Source organism: Cololabis saira, chromosome 15 (genome assembly GCF_033807715.1).
Source record: "Cololabis saira isolate AMF1-May2022 chromosome 15, fColSai1.1, whole genome shotgun sequence".
NCBI lineage: Eukaryota > Metazoa > Chordata > Actinopteri > Beloniformes > Belonidae > Cololabis > Cololabis saira.
In genome coordinates this window covers 25,312,190-25,333,966 of record NC_084601.1, presented here as the reverse complement: position 1 = coordinate 25,333,966, position 21,777 = coordinate 25,312,190, and the positions used below count along the sequence as shown (strand labels likewise).

At 40.4% G+C, this 21,777-nt stretch overlaps 1 protein-coding gene across 1 annotated transcript in view; it reads left to right on the top strand.

Moving 5' to 3' along the window:
- The window catches only part of col28a1a (collagen, type XXVIII, alpha 1a), a 57,398-nt gene extending 36,096 nt beyond the window's left edge, over positions 1-21,302 (top strand). Inside the window, exons 23-34 of the mRNA XM_061742057.1 lie at positions 1,184-1,252; positions 1,345-1,413; positions 3,957-4,025; positions 4,131-4,199; positions 5,749-5,817; positions 8,842-8,922; positions 9,753-9,788; positions 9,865-9,901; positions 10,720-11,274; positions 11,811-11,926; positions 14,411-14,681; positions 20,857-21,302. Of these exons, the coding sequence (XP_061598041.1) occupies positions 1,184-1,252; positions 1,345-1,413; positions 3,957-4,025; positions 4,131-4,199; positions 5,749-5,817; positions 8,842-8,922; positions 9,753-9,788; positions 9,865-9,901; positions 10,720-11,274; positions 11,811-11,926; positions 14,411-14,681; positions 20,857-21,029 (1,614 nt within the window). The 3' untranslated portion in view covers positions 21,030-21,302. The remainder of the gene's footprint in view (positions 1-1,183; positions 1,253-1,344; positions 1,414-3,956; positions 4,026-4,130; positions 4,200-5,748; positions 5,818-8,841; positions 8,923-9,752; positions 9,789-9,864; positions 9,902-10,719; positions 11,275-11,810; positions 11,927-14,410; positions 14,682-20,856) is intronic.
- The last annotated feature ends 475 nt before the right edge of the window (positions 21,303-21,777 follow it).

Genomic DNA, 21,777 nt, shown 5'->3' with positions numbered 1-21,777 from the left:
GCCTACGTTATGTAGCTTAAGTGTAAGGTTTACGCAAGAAACAAGTTTTCATATAGCCTATACTGTTGGACCACTGTTGTGTGGTAATTTTTCTGAAAAAAAAATGTTTCCCAAAATTATCCCCCCCTCTGGTTTTTTCACAAATCGCACCCTGTATGTATTGCTAGAAATGTAATCAAAACGCATTTCTATGCAGAAACTAACTCAAAATATAGATTTTTTTCACTCAAAAATGAAAAATATCCACCGTGTTTGTTGGTGTCACGGCCAGAATCTTAAACGTTACGTGACTTTGACGCAAAACGAATGGGCAGAAAAATGTAACAGTTATACATTTCAAGGGCTAATATTGTAACCCCTCTACGTTTTTGCACTTTGGACCAATGTAGGCAGGGTACGTTTTTATGTGAGACTGGGTTGATCACGCACATGCGCACATCTGCGACACAGAGGCTGGCAAATGTTCTTGCCAAGTGGATGTAAATGGCTAGGACTGCATCTGTTCTAGTCTAAATAAATTACTTTATAAAGCCACTTTTTTAATGTTATATATAAATCTTTTTATCTGCCACAATAATGCAATACATTTAAAGGAAAACACTTCAAGTTGAGGGCTTTTCTAAGCAATCTTTAGGTGAGATAAAAAAAAGAGATTAATTATATTCCTCAATTACAGATCTTAATTAATTCATCTCTCAATTTTTTTAATTGCTTGACAGCATTGATCTAAATAGATAAAGATTTTACCAAATCATGGTGCTAACCATTAATATATATTCAAACAGTTGTAAAAGAGAAGAAAAAAAGAACTCAGTTTTCCAGCTAATGGATAATGATTCCTAGTGTACCATTGACAATACATCTGTCTCTCCACCATCTGTTCTTGATTCTCGCTTTCCTATCTCTCTTGTCCTACTCTCCCCAGCTGGTATTCAGCAGAAGTGCCCCACCTTTTTAGCCAGGTTCTGCTCAAGGTTTTTCCATCTAAAAGCTGAATTATTTTGCCTTTGTTTAGCTTTAAGATTTGTATCCCCCGAGTTTTACATGCCATTGCTCATTTAACAATTGATCGGGGGTTATGCTCTGACTCTATGGAAAGTACTAAGAGGCAATTTGCATTGTAATAAACATTACATAAATAACTTTTTGTTGAAAATTATTTTGATTGTTTTCATCTCTTCAGGGAAAAAAAGGAAATATAGGGTCTTTGGGGCCACTAGGTATGAAGGGAGAAAATTTACCAGGACCCCAGGTAAGAGGTTGAGAAGCTGCATGCAATGACCCTTTTTTTCAATGCAAATTCAAGAAGGATTTGTACCTGAACATCTTTGAGTTTATCTTTAGGGGGTGCCTGGCTTACCAGGAATGCAAGGTGATTTGGGAACTGAAGGAAAAGGACTCCTCGGAGCTAAGGTAAGTTTTATTTCACTGTATAAACTCCTAAACTTCACTTAAGTCCTCATAATTCAGAAAGATGTATTCAACGGAAATTGCTTGTGTTTCATAGCTTTTTAAATTAGTTTAATGTAATTTTAATTCTATACAACTATATTATTCCCTGAATGGAAATTATATGTTGCTGCATAACTTTAGAGAGTAATATACAGTAGTTATTCTTAAATGCCATTGTAAGAGATTATATCTGTAAAGAGGAATGATCTCCTGTATCAATTTGTTTGCAAAAAACTTTAAGAATCCACTGACTACGTATATATGCGTATAGTGATGTGTACTGTATGTAATGTATAGCCATCCATCCATCCATCCATCCATCCATCCATCCATCCATCCATCCATTCTCCACTGATTATCCGGAACCGGGTCGCATATAGATCCATGGATCCATCTTCTTTCTTTTTATCCAGAACTGGGTCACGGGGCAGCAGTCTTTGACACACCCCAAAAACCCAACTCTTCTGGGGGGACTCCAAGGCGTTCCCAGGCCAGCTGAGAGACATAGTTTCTCCAGCATGTCCTGGGTCTTCCCCAGGGTTTCCTCCAGGTGAGGCATGCTTGGAACACCTCTCTAGGGAGCCGTCTAGGAGACATCTGATACATATCCCCAAGCTACCTCAGTTGACTCCTTTCGATGTGAAGGAGCAGCGGCTCGACTCCGAGCTCCTTCCGAGGGACTGAACTTCTCCCCCTATCTCTAAGGGAGGAAACTCATCTCGGCCGCTTGTATCCGCGATCTTGTCCTTTTGGTCATTACCCAAAGTTCATGACCATAGATTGACTGGTAAATCAAGAGCTTCACCTTTTGACCTCAGCTCCATCTTCACCACGACAGTCCGGTACACAACCCCATAACTGGAACCAATCTGTCTGTCAGTCTCATGCTCCATCTTTCCCTCACTCGTGGACAAAACCCAGAGGTACTTAAACTCCTCCACTTGAGGCAGGACCTCTCCATCTACCCGGAGAGGGCATGTCGCAGAGGCATGTCAACCAAGACAACCCTACAACATCCAGAGACTTGAGGGGCTGATCTCATCAACCCTCGGTGCCTTGCCACTGAGGATTTTACGAACTACCTCAGTGACTTTGGGTGAAGAGTACACTTCAGAGTCCGTAATCTTTACTTCCTCAATGGAAGGCATGTGATTGGGATTGAGAAGATCCTCAAAGTATTGACCTGGTGTCACCTGCACTGATGGACACCCTTATGTTCGAACATGGTGTTCGTTATGGACAAACTGTGACTGGCACAGAAGTCCAATAACCGAGCACCCCTCAGGGTTAAGGGGAGGCTGTTCCTCCCAATCACGCCCCTCCAGGTATCACTGCCATTGCTCATATAAGCATTGAAGTCCCACAGTAGAACAATGGAGTCCACAGTCGGAGCACTATCAAGAAACCCTCCAAGGGACTCCAAGAATATACAAATGCTTCAAGCCCCAACCCCAAACCCGGCTCCACAGAAGGGTCCCGCTGACGCCAATCCGGGCTACGTAATGGTCCTTGGTTTTCTTTTGTCCATGTTTGTCTTGTGAACCGCTTTTAGTCTGGCCCGTCACCTAAGACCTGCTTGTCATGGGAGACCCTACCAGGGGCGTAATGCTAGTGTGCTAAACATGAATTGTAATATAGTACACAACACCAAATATATATCTTAATTAATTACAAATGTAGGACAATATGTATTCTCTAATAGACACCCACACATTGATTTTTATGTGGAACTGCATTGGTATATTCTTGGAGTCCCCGGGAGGGTTACTTGATAGTGCTCCGACTGGTGACTCCATTGTTCTACTGGGACGTGTGTGTGTGTGTGTACACGTACTACACGTAGCACACACATGGCACACACCAAATTTAATCAATAGGTAATAGAATGCTACTCCCCCAATTCTCTCTCCTCTTCTGTTTATAAATACCTGGTTGTCTTATGTATGTTTTTTTTCTTTTTGTGAGGGACTAATAAAATATGGGAGACTGTCAAGAGGGCTGGTGAAGGAAACACATTCCCACACACCTATGCACCCAAAAAAAAAAACCTTTGTCGGAAAATGAAAATGCATGTATATGTGGCTTTTGGGTTTTACCAAACTTGGTATTAACTATTAATATATATGCAGAAAAGGGGGGGGGGGGGAATCCACTGACAGGCTGTCCTGTATGTGCAGACTGTCCTTTATGTACAATGTATTTATACTCTTCCACCACCCCCCATCTCTTTTGACAGGATAGAAATAGTGTCAGGAGAAGGGGGCAGAATAGGAAAAAACCTTCTTACCAAGCTTAGTATGCACAGCTTGAAAAATGAAGGTAATGAAAGCCTGGGAAAGGAGGCTATGATGATGCTGTATGACAGTACCAAACCAAGAGGGGATTTGTAAATGAAAGTATATTCATCTGCTGTGAATTTTAAATCTGCTTCTTTGCCGAGTATGGTGGTAGATATAGCCTTGAAGAACTGAATAAAGGTTTGTTTGGTCTCTTTGTTGTGTTAGGGTGACAGAGGCTCACCAGGTGTTCCAGGACCATCGGGTCCACCTGGAATTGGACTTCATGGACCAAAGGTATATATATCGTAGGGAATTTCATGAATCATGTAATTTGTATGTTATAAGAGCATTAACCCCATAACTTCAATGTTGCTTTAATTTAATAATTTTTTTTTCCAGGGCTCTGCAGGGCAGCCTGGTCCACCTGGTCTACAAGGCCCTCAAGGAGAGAGTCTACCTGGACCGAAGGTAGACAAGAAAAATATATCAGTCAAGACAAAACGATCAGGACTGAGAATGTTGTGCCAAGCTTGATGATTTATTATCCTTCTGAGTCATTGTGGTGTTTAACTCCATGGACAGACCATTTAGACTTATTGTAAAGCATATGGTTACAGCCAGATGTTTACATACAGTTTGGAAAAAGACACAAGCTTTCTCTACATGTCTGATATTAAAGTTTGGGGTGTTTTCCTATTTTAGATCAGTTAGTCCCCAATGTTTTATTTATGTTTAACTTTGGTTAAATAGATAGCATTTTTAGGAGCATTTTTGTGATTTCCTTCAACACAACTGTTGAAACTTGAATTGTGGTCCATCCCTTTCAACAGAACTGGTGGAACTGGATTTTTGGTATATTCTTATTGATAGAACTGATCTCCTTTGTGGGAATTCCACAAACTTCAGAAATGTGACTCTCAGGGGTCCATTTTTATACTTCACACCTAATAATGTTTGCTGCTGGTTACAAAAACCATGCTACCTTGGTGGTATAATGGGTGTATACTGCCATGTTCTCCTGTATATACTTCCATATTATTGTTTGTACAGATGGATCTGTAACCTTCAGGCATCTTGAAATTGTATGCATGGATGAACGAAACTCATGAAGCTCTACAATTCTTTTCCTGATTTTGTAGTCTAAAGGTGATTTAATTAAATACCACAGTGACTCAAAAGGATAAAGTACTGACATACCAAGTTGCTCAATGGATGGGCATAGGTTTGGCAAGCAGAGGTACCTCACCTCAACATCTTGATACATATACGGTCTAGTGATGCACCGAAATTGTTCGGCCGAAAATAGCAAAAAAACACTTTCGGTGTTCGGTGGAATAAGTGGGGAAAAAAAACGAACAATTAATAACGGCATGTTGAGATGACGCAATCAAACAGCGTGGAGTGAGGGGCGACAGGTCTTAAATGCAGCAAACATGTCAGCATGTCAGATTTACTTTGATGTGGGGAAAAAGCAGAGGACACGAGGAATGATCCAGGCTGAGTTGGATTTGGGAAACCGCTTGTTGATGGAGACGGTCACGGGACGCACCGCGCAGGAGATCGGGGAGAGAGTGCAGAGAAAAGGGCGTGTACTACCGATGCAGTGGCGTCCCCTCACTGTCTGATATGACGAGATCCTCCAAGAAAATAACCCATATTTTTACAATTATTATACAAGGCTTCAAATTGCGGAGATCTGCCCCGCCCCAGCACGACCCGACTAATTGGATTTGAATGGGAGAAAATGAAAAAGGATGATGAGAAAAAATACAATAAGTACAGTAAGACAAATTGTGACTTGCAGGTATTTCACTGCACATTAATTAGATTTATGCAATGGTGAAAAAACTGGCAAAATAAATAAAAACTGCAAAGAATTGCTCGTTATTATTCGGTATTCGGCCAAGTGTTTATTATTATTTTCGGTTTCGGTTTCAGCCACAAATTTTCATTTCGGTGCATCACTAATACAGTCTTAATAGATCATATCCTTAGTGATTCATCTTTTTTTTTCTAGGGAGAGCCTGGGTTTCAGGGAGCAATGGGGCCCCGAGGGATACCAGGGGAAGGTCTTCCAGGGGAGAAGGTACAACACTTACAACAATCATGTTGTAATGATTGAATGTTTTTACGTGCTTGCTGGCTTTGAAACAGCAGTTCAGGAGTCGTTAGGCACGTTTCCACTAGCGGGAGGTCCGGGTAAACCCGCCAGACAGAAACCCTAACAGGGCCGACCGTCTCTTTGGCCCCTTCAGCTGCCGCCTTTCCACCAAACTGTAGCGCCACACAAGAACCTTTGACTGAAAAAAGCACTGCCGGCCACCAGGTGGCGGTGATGCTCATTTTTTTGCAGTTTACAAACGGCCAACAGAAAAATGAAAAGAAGAAGAAAAGTGTAATGGATGCTACTTGCTTTTCTTTTTAAACATACTACTACTACTACTATTACTACTACTGTCATTTAGCAGACACTTTTATCCAAAGCGACTTACATCTGAGAGAACAACACAAGCACAAAATCACATAGGAGGGTTCAGCTGGATCAGTGCTGGTCAGACTGCTGAGAGTCCAGTTGGACACAGTCCCTTTATACAAGAAAGCTATCTTGTCATAAGTGCATGCAGCTTACTCAGTGTTGAGTCCTGCAAGGAGCTGTATCTTCTAACTAATTCTGATAAGCAGAGAAGTTTACTAGTAGGTCGTTCCACCATCAGGGAACAATGGAGGGGAAGAGTCTAACTACCGATTTCACACCACGTTGTGGTGGAAGCACCAGGCGTCTTTCATTGGCTGAGCGGAGCTGTGGAGAGGGAGTGTAGCTCTGGATGAAGGAGTGAAGGTAGAGGGAGAGTAGCTCTGGATGAAGCAGTGAAGGTAGAATGAGAGTAGCTCTGGATGAAGGAGTGAAGGTAGAGGGAGTGCAGCTCTGGATGAAGGAGTGAAGGTAGAGGGAGTGTAACTCTGGATGAAGGAGTGAAGGTGGAGGGAGTGTAGCTCTGGATGAAGGAGTGACACCAAGATTCCTAGTAGAAAATGTGGGCACAAGTGTGGTGGAATACAGTTGCACGCTTATCTGAGGAGGTAAGGAATGATTGGCTGGACAGACAATGAGCTCAGTCTGGGACAGATTTAGCTGAAGGTGACGGTCCTTCATCCTAGCAGAGATATCCGAAAGACAGGCCGATATTCGCATTGAGATGGCAGTGTCACCATGTGGGAAGGAAAGGAAGAGCTGGGTGTCATCGGCATAGCAGTGGTAGGAGAAGCCATGAGAGCTGATGATTTCACCTAATGAAGTGGTGTATAGTAAACAGAGAAGAGGGCCAAGCACTGATCCCTGTGGCACCCCTGTTGCCAGCTCATGCGATCTGGACACTCGTCCTTGCCATGATACTCTGAAGGATCTTCCTGCGAGGTAAGACATGAACCACAAGAGGACAGATCCTGAAATGCCAAGCGTTGACAGTGAGGAGAGGAGGATGTGGTGGTTGACTGTGTCAAAGGCAGCAGACAAGTAAAGCAGAATGAGGACTGAGGATAGACCAGCAGAACTGGCATACCGTAGTGACTCAGTAACTGACACAAGGGCAGTTTCAGTTGAGTGGCCATACAGGCAGTTGTCGTGAAGAAACTGGGACGTTGTAGAATTTTAGACATGAATGTGAGCAGTGAGACCGGCTGGTAGTTTTCAACCTGGGCAGGGTTGTGGTTTTTTTCAGCAGCAGGGTGACCCAAGCTTGTTTGAAGGCAAAGGGAAAGATGCCAGATTTAAGAGAGGAGTTGGTAATCTGGGTTATTGTCAGTTTGAAGGAGGTGAAATGCTCTGCAGGATGTCGGTAGGTACAGATCAAGAGGACAGGTTGTTGGTTTTTAGCCGACTAGAAGTTTAGAGACTTCATCCTCATATAGAGGCCGGAAGGAGCAGAGAGAAGCACCAAAAGCCGATTGGAGAGGGCTGAGGTGTGCAGGCTCAGAGAATCGGTTACTGATAGTAGCAAGCTTTTCAATAAAGTGGACGCAAACTTTTCTGCAGACAACCCAGTAGGAGGTTGAGCAGGTGGTGGAGAGAGAAGAGAGTTTAATGCCAGGAACAGTTGTCGGGAGTTGGGAGCATTTCTGGTTTTGTTCTGGTAAAAGGATACCTTGGCAGCCTTTAAGCTGGATGTGAAAGAAGTTTTTGTCGGTACTCAGACAAGTCAGTGTGCTCTTTGGATTTGCGCCACTTTCTTTCTGCTGCCCTAAGACCAGCTCTGTGGTCCCTCAGAACCTCTGTGAGCCATGGACTGGGAGGTTTCTGTCCAGCTGGCTTGGACACTAGAGGACAGAGTTTATCCATAGAGGAGGTGAGTGAGGAGCAGAGTGTTTCTGTAGCCTCATTAACAGATAGTGTGGAAAAGTCTGAGAGGGAAGGGAGGTTAGAGCAGACTTCATTAGACAGCTGTGTACATACACTGCAGTCTTAGTGATTGAGATTAAAAGAATCCCCCACCGGACCTCTATTTTGGTGTAATATGACACAAGACCTGGACCAACTCATCGGTCCATCAATTGTGTTTTCATGTAATCTCAAACTTCATCAAATGTGCTCGTCGCAAAATGTCTCAATGTCTCAATGTCTTAAAGGTCAAAATGCTTAAATGATTTGTGGTCACGTGATTTAAGTTCACGTAGGAGGGCTGAACGTCATTTCCTGCTTTTAGAATACCCAATCAGCAGAGACCACTCACCAGGTAGCCTCTCTTGGCCGAAAAACGTCCCTCTTCTACAATAGGGCCATTTTTTGGCCCCGTAAAGGTTCCTGAAGGAAGGAAATTGCGCCTATTGAGTAGGCATGGTTCTAATTGCTTTATTGGCTGCACCTAACAAGGTGTAGATATAGTTTACTTAAATTGTGACTCACAGAGAGGGCACCCATTCTTACTGTTATATGCCGTATGGTTGTTGGTAATGGAGGTTTTCTTAAAGGCTACTTTTCAATAATACCTTTACTTTCCCAACTTGTGTGTTCAGTCTCCCTTTTATGTTGCAGCCAAATGAGCTGGTGTTTAACACACATCACAATTTGCACAGTCCACCGACCTGTTGTCATAAAAATGACTTTTACATGTAGGGTGATCAAGGAAGTCCTGGAGAGAGAGGAAGAAAAGGGGACATGGGTGACCATGGAACGCCTGGAACACCTGGACAGATGGTAACTTGCATGATCAATTTTACCCAATAATTTCCACAGTGGTTCTTTAAAAGATTTTCATCATGATAGTTTTCTAAGAAAGCAATTTTTTTGTCATATGACATTTTTTTCATCTCTTTGTTTTCAGAAAAACTAATATCTAATTTTATTCGTGATAGAATCAACAAATGAAGGTTCCAGGAGAATTGTGTCTTTTAATAGCCATTCTGTGAAAAATTACTTAAATGGAATAATTAAACCGGTTGTTTTTCATGTATTCTTTAGTATTGTACAGTAATATGTTAACAACTTTATATTTGAAATTCAAAACATGGTAGGAGCGACTTCTATCTCATGCCAATGTGTTAATATTTTTTTTCTTGCTAAAATGCTAGTTTCCATTAGATGTTTTTTTAAATGCAAAACACTACAGAAAAACTAAATTACCATCGATATATACACTTTACAGCAGGAAAATGTAATTTTGCAAGTGGGACAAAATTTCAATAGCAATACTTGCACAAATTCAATTCAATTACATTTTATTAATATAGCCTCTATTACAACAGAAGTTGCCTATAGGCTCTTTCCAGAGACCCAGAACATGACATGAATCAAATAATGAACTTAGGTCACCATCATTTTGCCCGGTTCATTTGAAGTTATGTAAAATCAAATTGCTTTTATAGTATGTGTTTTTATATTTTTAGATGTAAACACTTCTTTAAAATGCCTATTGACATTTTTGGAAAGGCTGGTTTGAGGATATGGAAATAATTCATTACATCCTTTATGTAAACTTGTTTACTTATTCTGTGAATTCAATACCTAATCTGTGTTCAATCTTGTAGGGGAGGCCTGGAGAAAAGGGGGAACCAGGACTGATGGTAAGTAACTGACTAACAAAATGAAATATGTTCTCAAGTCCTAGTTTTCTAACCTTTTTATTTCCCTCGCACACAGAGAGAAGAGGTCATCAGGGTTATAAGGGAAATATGCGGTAAAGTACAAGTTTGACTACATTCTGAAAAAGTTTATTCCAAAACCATTTGTAATTTGATTGTACCAGCCAATATCTAAAAAAAAATATCTAAAGAAACATGGATAGCTCAGTGGGTTGAGCTATTTAGAGAGGCTACTGTCCTTGTGCAGGGAGTGTAGGTTTGAATTCCGGCCTGTCGCTCTTTCCTGCGTGTTTTCTCCCCTCTCTCTATACCCATTTCCTGTCCAGCTAATTGGAATAAAGGCCTCTCTTACCAGAAATTAAAAAAAAAAAAAGTATTAGGGCCATGCAGGAGAAATAATAGAGAAAAAAGTCGAAATGTCGAGATTGATGTTGAAATACAATTTTAAGAATAAAGACGTCATTCACGAAGTTTTGACTTTTTTTTTTTGTACTTCAACATTATTCTTGACATTTCGACTTTTTTCCCGAACATTTCAACTTTTTTCCCGAAATTGTACTTCAACATTAATCTCGACATTTCGACTTTTTTCTCAAAGTGCATAACGAAAGAAAAACCTTCCTCCTTTAAAATATTTTTATTTTTCTCCTGCCTGGCCCTAATACTCTTCTGTAATATACAGGACTGTCTCAGAAAATTAAAATATTGTGAATTTCTAAATTTGAATATTCTGGGAATCTTAAACTGTAAGCCATAATAAGCAATATCAAAATAATAAAAGGCTTGCAATATTTCAGTTGATTTGTATATATAGTTTATGTATATATATATATATATATATATATATATTCATGTGTATATATTTAACCATGAAGCTTTAAATGCTTAATTTGCCTTTTACTTTCTGTTGCAGGATGTGGTCTCAAATGCACCGAGAGGCCACTGGATCTAGTGTTTGTGGTTGACAGCTCAGAGAGTGTGGGGCCAGAAAACTTTGAGGTGGTGAAGGACTTTGTCAACGCAGTGACTGACAGAGTGATGGTGGGCCAGGACACCAGTCGGATCGGTGTGGTGCTCTTCAGCCACACGGACAAGGTAGTGGTCAGTCTGCAGCAACAGTCCAGTCGGGGTGAAATAAAGGCCGCTGTCAGAAAGATGCCTTACTTGGGCGAAGGAACCTTCACAGGCAGCGCCATCCATCGAGCCAATCAGCTGTTCCAGGCTTCTCGCCCTGGTGTCAGGAAAGTGACTGTGGTTTTAACAGACGGGCAGGCTGACCCACGCGACGTGATGCAGTTTGAGCAAACAGCCATGCAGGCTCATGCAAGAGGAACTGAAGTGTTTGTTATAGGCGTAATGAATAAAAATGATCCTCTATATGAAGATTTCCAGGCTGAAATGAAGACTATTGCTTCTGATCCTGACGAAGACCATGTTTACCTCATAAATGACTTCAGGACACTACACAGTGAGTAATAAATGAATAAATGGGTGACAGGAATATATACATGGAATTAATTGGACTTAAATTGAAATTGTTGACTTTCTCTGCCCTGAGGTAACATTTACTCTGAATTGTGACTGTATAACTAGATTGAATTGAGTTGAAATGAATCGACTGACATAAATTCAGTTAAATTGATGTTAATCCCCATAATTGTCCCCTAATTTACTTGGTTTACCCCTTAGTAAAGCAAAGGGTAAACCTCAGAACATAAGAGGTTTTGTGACACGAAACATCGATGCATTAGTAGTAGAATCAACATGATTATTGGATTATGGAATCATATACCATGAGTATGAAATCCACTAAAAGTGTTTTGGTATTGGACAATGAATGTTCTCTTTCACTTCCAGAAAACTATATAAAGAAATTCCCCCCAAAAGGATATCTTTAGTTTATATTTATCTTCCTACTCATTCCAGTTCTTCTCTTCCATTCATATACTAAGTAAAACCTACAACAACGTTTCTATTTATTTTATCTCTTGGTTTTTGGTGTAGGTCTAGAAAGACAAATACTGAAGAGGATATGTGATCAAGATGACATGATGAACTTCTTGCCAAACTCAAACTTCCCGTCCTTGGAAACCCATCCAGACACGGAGGTCCCAGAAGAGGTAAACACGCAAATAATGATACGCCCTTTTCAAATAGAAATGACCGATTGACTTTGACTTTGATTTATTTATTTGCACATTTTTGAAAGAAGAAACGAAACAAATACAATGGAATGGTTAGAGAAAAAAAAAAACAAAAAAAAAACAACAACATAAAAGAAAATGTGCTGGAGAGGTCAGAAACCTGAGAAGGCTTATCAAGTGGCCTCCCCTCTATGATACACTTCACACAGTAAAACAAGAAATACTTTAGAGAAAAAAATACACAAGATAATTTAATAATAGTTAAAATAGACGTCATAAAAAATATGATAACAGGAGCAGAATGTAGCATAAACCAAGAAGACAAAGAGCATCTGGATATATAGTATTTACAGTGTACAGTGTACTTGTATGTACATGTAGAGACACACAAGCTACAGCAGACGTTGATGGTACTGGGTCAGCAGCTGTTTACATCTCAGCTATGAGTTTGGCGGGCAACAGCGGGTCAAATTCAGATCGCAGTAATTGTTTTGGATCAAGCCAAATTTGTGGTCAATATCTGCCAAGCCAAACTTACAACTTCTCCAAGTTCTTTTCCATCCCGAGTTTGAGAACCACAGATGCCTGAGATTCTGTTCAAGAATCAGCACCTGAGTCTGAGTGTTGGTAGCCGACATATTTTCTCACATAGCTGCCAACGTTTTACAATATATATATATATATATATATATATATATATATGCCAGCTCGATATGCCAGCTCCAAAAAGCAGAAATCCTGTACTCAAAAATCCAATTATATCGACATCTTCAGCATCCTCGACCGACAGTATGGACGGACGCACGGCCGTCCACCTCTGCCAGGGCTCCATCATGTATCCAGTAGCAAACGCAGGCTCTCCTTTGTTCCATCTTCTCATTGAGAAAATTTGGTCAATTTCATTGAGAGAACAGGGGCCTCATTTAAAATGGAGTGCGTAGAATTCATACTAAAAGTGCGCGTATGCTCAAAAGCCGAAAATGCCGGGCGCAAAAAAAAATCTGGATCAATAAAACCATGTGCACGCAGATTTGCACGCAACGTTCCTTTATGAATCACAGACCTGCGCAGCTGAATCCGCCTCTAATCCCGCCCTCTACACGCCCATAAATGCATATGGATGAGCCTACTGAGCATGCGCAGTGGCTTCCTCCAGCCTGTTCGGCGTCAGAATGAATTAGAAGTAGCAGCCACCGTGACACTTTCACGGAGACAGAGATGTTGTAGATGATGTGGAGGACAGGAAAACCACATTATTTGGTGGTTACAGTAAAAGTTAGAATAAGTATATAAATAGTATACAATAAAATAAAGCGAGTGAGTGGCAGCACGCCGTTGCTGCGCTAAACAACGTGAGTTCCCCGGCGCCACAGGGGACACACACACACACGTCCCCCCCGTCTTTTCAAAATCATGTTTTTTTTCCCCTTACTTTTTAAAGTTTAAAAACTAACGGTAGGCTCAGCCTTAAATTGCAAATTATCAAGACACTGTATGAAAGCGATACGAAAACGGCCCCGCAGCCCCGCTTCACCCCCGCTCCCCCTCCTCCTCCTCCCTCCCCTCAGAGCTGCTCAGGGCGGGTTTATGGTTCTGCGTCACCAACGCAGAGCCTACGGCGTAGGTGCGCGGCGTAGGTGCGCGTCGCAGCGTACCCTACGCCGTAGGCTCTGCGGCGTTTTAACGCGGGACCCTAATTTAGGCACCATACACCTGCACGTAAAGGTTTCACGCGCGCGTAAAACTCATATGAAAAAAAATCTGAGTCCCTTTAGGGGCTCTGTGGGGCTCCCTAAACGCAGCCCCTCATTTGTTCTGTCCTAAAGCGGGTGAAGAAGAGGCTGCAGCTCCAGCAGCACCAGAGTCCTGACTGACTGAGCTTCACACAGAGGACACGATCAGCGCTATTTTATTTTATTTTATTATCTTATTATTTTAAGTCTGATATTGTGATGTGTGATGACATTATTAAGAGTATGACATGAATCTGGCTTCATTTCACCACCTCAATCCCTGCGTCACCAGTTCCCCGTGTCTTAAGTAAATTCTTACGGGAGGGTCAGGGTTGCCGTAAAGATACGCAGATTTTTCAGTTAGTTTTTTCTTTTTAGATCCGAGGATTTGCGTAGAAGGTGGCTTCCGCAACTTTCAGGCGCTTTTTCTGCGCAAGCAAGCTTTATAGATGAGGCCCCAGCTGACCAGATCCATCGTTTTAAAATTCTGAAGATATGCAGAGAAAGGCTCGAAAATAGATTGACAAAGACAGCACAGGACAGAGAGCAGCAGGGCAGATAGAGAGGGAATAAAAGTGTCTGTCTTCACCGAGAAAAGGAAGAAAAAAGAAGTTGATTTTTCCTTTATACTTAATAATCCACCAAGCTCCATGTCTGATGGATGAGAGTTATTAAAAAAATGAAATGTTAATATCTTTAAACTGATCAATGCGCATCTACTTCCTAGCTTGAACTCCCAGTGGAGACAGCAGCCGTCCAGCTTCCACTGTCGCCTGAGTCAGGATGGTCTGATGATATCCAGGTTTACGTTGAATCGCTGGTGGAGCCATGGAGCAAGCTATTGAATGTCACATTTTCCTCTCCTGATGGCGAGGCAAGGCAAGGGCTGACCTCTGTGGTCGACCCACTAGGTCCAGCTGAATGGCTACAGCAGGTGAAGATCAAAACCTCTCCCTTCATCCCTCCTTCACCACCGCTGACAGAGTTCCCAGTAACAGGTAAGTTGGAAGAATAGCAACGGGTGAAATCCAAAGTGGTTTGCCCAACTGTATTACTGTACATAACTTGAATATCTTTTTATTTAATGTTTATGGGCAATATATATTTCCTCTTGAGTTTGGTACTGCACAGCAGTGCTGTAATTAGGGTTGCCACCTTTCAGAAATAGAAATAAGGGACACCCCGATTTCAGCAGCGCAGGCGCCAAAAAAAAAATGGACATCTCCAAAACTTCTCTAATGCATAGAAATGTATTTATTTTATATGAAAAAACAAAATGCTTTGATTTAAAGTGCTTTAATAGTTTTGAACTTGCATGACTGTAGAGACGGCCAAGCATACTAGCAACTGAAATCAATGTTTATTTCATAAAATATTCAAATTTCTTCATAAACTGAGCCATAATCACTAAAATTATAACAAATAAAGGCTTGAAATATCTCACTTTGAATATAGTAGGAAATAATATATTTGTTTCACCTTTAGTTGAATTTACTACGGATGAAGTTTTGCAATATATTCTAATTTTCCAACCTTCACCTGTATATTATGACATCAATAAATAAGAGCAAAATATGTGTCTGTATTGGTTCAATACGTAACGCAACTTTTAATTCCCAATTACGTAACAATTCCGTATTTCAAGGGACAGTTGGCAACCCTAGCTGTAATTATCACTAGAGAGCAAGAGAGTTCCTGGTTCAAATCTGAGCTCAGGCTGTTTTTGTGGAGTTTGCATGCCGTCCCTTTTTTCACATGGGATATCCTTATATACTCAGGCGTTCAAAATCCAAAAACAGTTATGTTAGCTAAATTTTTGATTCCAAAGTGACTGTAGGTGTGAGTATGCATGGTCTCATTTGTGTCCATATTGGTCCTTTTTATGGATTGGTGACCTGTCCAAGAAGAACTTGAAGTTGGCCACCTGTAAAAGATGAAATGGGTATAAAAAATGGATGGCTGGGTAATTGGATGGATTCTGCATCTCCCTTTATCTGACAACAATAGTTACTTGCCATAAGTATATACAACCTTATATATATTCATAACATAATAAAAGCAAACCAAATAAATTTCCACTAGATAAAGAGAATATCAAATTAAATATACTCAAAAAAAGCAGAGATATTCCACAAAATGAAGACAGCAAAATGAGAACATAACACAAAACAAAACCAAAACAGTGCACAGTTAAGAGTTCATCTGAGGTCGTCAAAAAATCTGAAAAGCAGTCCACAATTTCATTTTATCTGTAGTCTAGAACTTCACAACTGATCTAATACAGAAAAAAAGAAAGAAAAAAATACATTCAACAAAAGTCATAACCAACTATGTTTCAATTTCCAGCATGTCAGACAATCAGTCTCAGCAAGCTGCTTGTTTAAGTGATCTCTATTTCAATCTTCTATAATTGTTACTTATACTGATTCAAAAATATGTTGCTTAACTAATAATTTGAATGTTATGTGCCCAATAATGGTTTCCATGTTATTATTCCTTTATGTCTTTGATAAAGTTTTAACATGATTAGGTTGATCGGGAAGAGGGTAGATGGGTGGGATCAACTTTGTTTTACTGTTGAGCACTTTGTGCTGCATTTTATTGCACAAAATGTGGAATATAAATAAAGTTTGATTTGATTAAAAACCCTCAGCAGGGTAGATTATTTGCTATATAGCTTTTTTTTGGTGTACAGCTAAACTGAAACAAACAACTTTCAGTTGGCTGCAAAACATTTTCTACAATTTTATGACGGAAAAGGAAACTTGGAAATAGGCCTAACATTGAATTTCAGTTTGCTCCATGGAGGATAACAATGGGAATAGATTGAAAAATATCTTTTTAAATGCTCAAAAGAAGTATTAAAACTCTTAGCAGTAGCCATAGTGGCTCAGTATTCTTGCATCATCACTATTAAAGTACGAAACGTATCCGTATCAAGTGCTGAATAAGAGGTAGTTAGCTGCAGCATTGTGTGTCAATAGGAGAGGATGTTTGTTTGTTTGTGTGTGACTGTAGAGAAGGCGGGGGATAAGTTGCTTTTCCATTACCACTAGATTTGTGCAAAACCTTGAATAGTGCAAAGAAAAAAACTAATGGAAACACCTAGAATTGAGAAAAACTGTCATTTCACAAGCGACTGTCAACACTTCCTCAAAGTGGTGTTTCAGATCTGCTGATTATCTTGTTTATTGCGAAAGTGTAACAGAAACACTTGTTGCATATTTGTACATCTCCAGCATCACTGGATGTGGAGTAGTTGGTCAATGTAAAGTCACCAGAATCTACTTTCTACGTCGTTTTTGGCCTCATTTATATGATCTACTTGTGCTATAACGCTACTTAATTACTACAAATTGCTGCATTAAATAAGGGTTTTGCCTTTTGAATAATAATTTGAATGATCATCTGCTGTCTTCTTCTTTTTACTATTCTCACAACAGTGGTTACAACAGTCACTATAATTTGACCTTCCTCTTTTCTTTATTTGAATACAAGTCTTGCAGCAGGAGATACAGAGAGTTAGACATACGAAGACAGAACTAGGAGAGTTATGGCACTTTTATACTAGTACCTACTCAATGCGACTCGACTCGACTCGCCTCCACTCGCCTTGCCTTAGTTTGTTTTTAGACACCCAGGTGAGAAGTAGGAGGTTGGAGCGAAGCTGCTGTGACGTACTTGATTATGTGTCTAAACGGAGAAGACAACAACACTAAAGATGTAGAACCTGGAGGAGATGATATATGTGCTGCTGGGTCTGTGGCTTGTGTTCAATATCAAGTTAAAAAATGAGAGTGAGAGAAACTTCAAGCGGCAACGCTTTTTTTTTGTTTGTTTGTTCTAGCGCTGCTGAAAAGTCAGCTGGAGCCGTGAGCAGCTATGAAGTGACAGAGCTCCTGGTAGATCTGGTCGTTCCTTATCGCCCGTCTAGATCCCTTTTTAATTCTCTCCTCAGCCACCAGGTTTATGAACATCTGCACCTCAGAGTTGGATCATGAAACAGACTTTAGCGCTTCCATTGTTGGTCGAATAAAATTAACAAGAAGCCGCGAGACACTCTTGCGCTGATTCCCACATCCTGACTCAGACGTCTGACTCCAACCCCCCCGACCAATCGGTGGCCTGTAGTGTGATGATGTCAGATACAGCCGACTCAGCCGCTTAGAACCTCAGCAGAATAGTTACAGAAAAAGTATCTCGACCCCTAGTGGAGAAGCGCAAAACTGGGAGGAGGCAAGTCAAGTCGCGCTGAGTAGGAACTAGTGTAAAAGCGCCATTAGGCTCATAAAAAGAAAACGTTTTTCAATGGAAACACAGACACATGTATATATGTGTATATATGTATATATATATATATATATATATATATGTATATATATATATATATATATATATATATATATATATATATATATATATATATATATATATGACCATTATTCTGTCTCCCTACGAATTAAAAAAAAAAAAACAATGGTTCCGTCTGCTTGTCGATCAATTCTTCAATATTACTCCTGACAGTGTGATGTTAACAGCTTTGTGGTAACAGCATCAGTGTCAGTGATCAGTGGTGGGTGTGGATGACTGACATCCTCCTAAAGTCAACGAATATGTCTCTTGTTTTATCCACATTGAAGGCATGATTATGGGACCTACACCAACCTCTTATCTATATCATCATACTTTTACATGCAGTCAAAATTGGGGTTAAGGTCAATATTCCGGTTACTGAAACATTGGGAATAATCTGTTTACATGCGTGAGCAAACAGGGCTATCCCTGTATACATGGTAATTAATCATTTGGGATATCTGGATCAAACCAGCAACGCACGGAGAACGTCATGACGCATTTCCCCTAATTTCCGCTTCTTCTTCCTGTATCCAAATCCAAAACAACAACAATAACAGCAGCACGGCGGATAATCGGACCCGCTGGTAGCGTTTTGTTTCTTGGCCCTGTAGTTCGCCTTTTTCAGCGTCTTCCAGCTGTGCTTGATCTGGTCTGGCGTTCGTACAAATCCTGCTTCAGGCAACTTTTTGCTCACCTTTTTGTAAATGTCACTATCCCGGTACTTTCTACCGTCTACAAATGCCAAAATGTTCATATCTTTCATTACATTTATGAAGTGATTAGTCTCCTCCTGGTCTTGCGTTTCTCCATGTTTATAAGAACTTCCTGGACTCAAAAGACCAAGATTCCTTGTGAAAAGAACATGCGCAGAAAACAAATTCCTGTTCCTTTTGATGGGGAAATCCCGTTAGGCGTTTACATGACCAAATATTCGGGTTAGAAAAGGAGTAACCCAGGGGTCATATTCAGGTTTTTAAAAACCGGAATATGAGCAAATTCCAGTTATTCAAAGGGGTTATTGGTGTTTACATGGCCGCGTGCAACCGGGTTATTGCTAATATTCCGGTTAGAAAAGGGTTATTGACTGCATGTAAACGTAGTCACTGTCTGCTGTGGGACGATATTATTAAAAGCTGAACTGTAGACAAACAAAGAGGATCCTGGCATATGTGTACAATGTCCCTAGGTGGGACAGTGAGAGATATAGTGCAGTCGATTTGGACCGTCCATGGATTGATGGGCTTTATAAACGAATCCTAGTGGGTCCAAGGTTATAGGGAGGCAATTTTTAATGTGCTACCAGATTAGTTGCTGAACATATTTCATTATTATTGATAATGAAATGAGCAGGTTGGATTTGGCATCTTTTAGAGAGGAAAGATAATGGTATTCTTGAGTGCACTATTGCTTGAGAGAGTAAGATATAAAAAAAAATGTCTGCGGAAACATTTTTCAGTTGTTCTGCATGGCCCTTTTGAACATACCCAGGAATGTTGTCTGTCCCGCCTAGAGCCGTCTGTGAGTTGATGCTGGAGTGGATGGAGGAGATACTGCCTGAGAGCTTTAATATGTGCATAAAATGTATCTAATCATTCGGGTAGAGCTGTGTCCCTTTGGCATATTTGCAGACGGAGGGCTTGTTGTAGTAAGTGATTATCTAAAATATTTGCCACAACTGAATTAGGTGTTTAATTAGGTCAGTGTCCGATTTTTCAGTATACTTACTTTTTTCTTGCTTTCCTGATATCCAGGGACACATTGCTGGTGGTACTGTACATCCATGTCAGATACTAATCTATGTAATTTTGGTTGACAATTTTTCCAATATACTTTAACTAGTGTGACAACAAATGGATGCCTAAATCACATTTTAGTTTACTAAAATGTTTTTTTTTTTACTACAAACTTTAACTTTTTTTTCTCCTGCTACTGCTATAATATCTCTGAATACTATTTACAATCCTAAATAGATTTTAATGAGCTGAGATTTGAGAACTGTAATTTGGAATTCCAGGTCGTACAGACAACTGCTAGAAGATAATTTATATTATGTATTGTATAGGCAATGAAATTCTGGAAACAACAATGTGCCGCTTCAGGGGGTGGTAATAAAGCCCCAACAAGGAAGTACATGTGTAAGTGAATTTACTTGCAGTGAATGAAAGGTGCATCCATGTTTTGACTCTTTTATATGCAAAGTTTAGCTTAATGTTTCAGTAACTTTTTTCAGCAATATTGATAGTGAATCTGATATATGATAGGATACCTCTAAGTGTGAGCTTTCATTAGAGGCCAAAATTATGACTGTACGTCGAAAGGTTCAAGAGTCATGCCCTTTTATCCTAGGTATGTGACCAAGTGTCCTTTTGGCATCTCCAAATGGCCATTTTTGGAAACGCCTAGACACAATCTTACAAAAACATGTGTAAAATACTAATTTTTTGTGGTATTGTTATCAAATTTGAACTTGCACTAGATAGGGCTTCATGCTGTGGTGCCATTGTGTTTTCCAGCTAATAAGTCACAGATTCACTCATCTGCAAACATCTAATTACAAAATAAATTTCTGGCGGAAATAAAAACCTTCTATTTCAGTGTGTTCAGACTTAGATTACTCAATGCTAGTAGCATTTACAATGATTCTGAGAGTTGGGGGAAAAACCTCAGAGTGTTACCTTTCAAAAGAGACAAACCCATCCATCGGTTCAAGGACAGCTTTCAATTTACTTTGGGTATGCCTTGGATAGGCATTTTATGCAAATTTTAAAGGAATCGAAAAGTAATGTCAGTTTTTCCCTGCGCATTTCATCCTTTCAGGTGACGCGTGCAGTCACCCTTTGGACCCCGGTCCCTGTCGACAGTACATCATCAGGTGGTACTACGACCCTGAGGCCAATGCCTGCGCCCAGTACTGGTATGGAGGCTGCGATGGAAGCGCAAACAACTTTAAGACTGAAGCCATTTGCATGAATACTTGTATCTACAGATAACAGATTGTTTTTAGAGAAGTGTGTGTGTGCGCAAAGCTGACAGGTTCAAGAAACACCACGATGAACTAAAAGGACTCAAGATCTTCACCCGAGCCTTGGCCTGTGTCTTCAGCAGCATAAACTAGACTACTGGAGGTAAAGAAGATGATGGAAAGACGATGTGGACCTTTTTGCTGGTTCTGGGACTACATTCATACTGCATTTTCTCCTGCTACACATGTAAAAGCTGGGTAATCATTTTGAGGGGGGAAAAATGCCTCTGTAAAAAGTCATATAGCAACAGTCTGTACAATGTAAACTATCCCTCTTTGGATTCCTGAAACTGACAAAGTTTTGAAAAATACCATAATTTACACAAATCTGCATAAATAGGTTGTTATGGTGCTATGAGCAGCCAAACCTACAGGGGGCAGTGTAACGAGAAGCATAAAGTCTTGCTAGCCAATCGGAATCCTGGAGAAAAACAGCCAACAAATGACACGAGTAACTTCCAGTTACTTCCAATATGGAATGAGAGTCTTTCTTTCGGAGTGACAGAGAAGTGGAGTTACTTTTAAGTGTGATGTTAGAATATAAAACAAGTAAAATACAAGAAAATATTGACGAGGGCCAAACAAATTGTAAACACAGGTCACACACCTGATGCTGGGGACGTTTCTGTCGCATAATGTGACGTTCTGAAGCCTAAATGTCCGTTTCCCTCTGTTTACAAGCAAACATTAAGACGGAGTTTTTGCAAATCTCCACT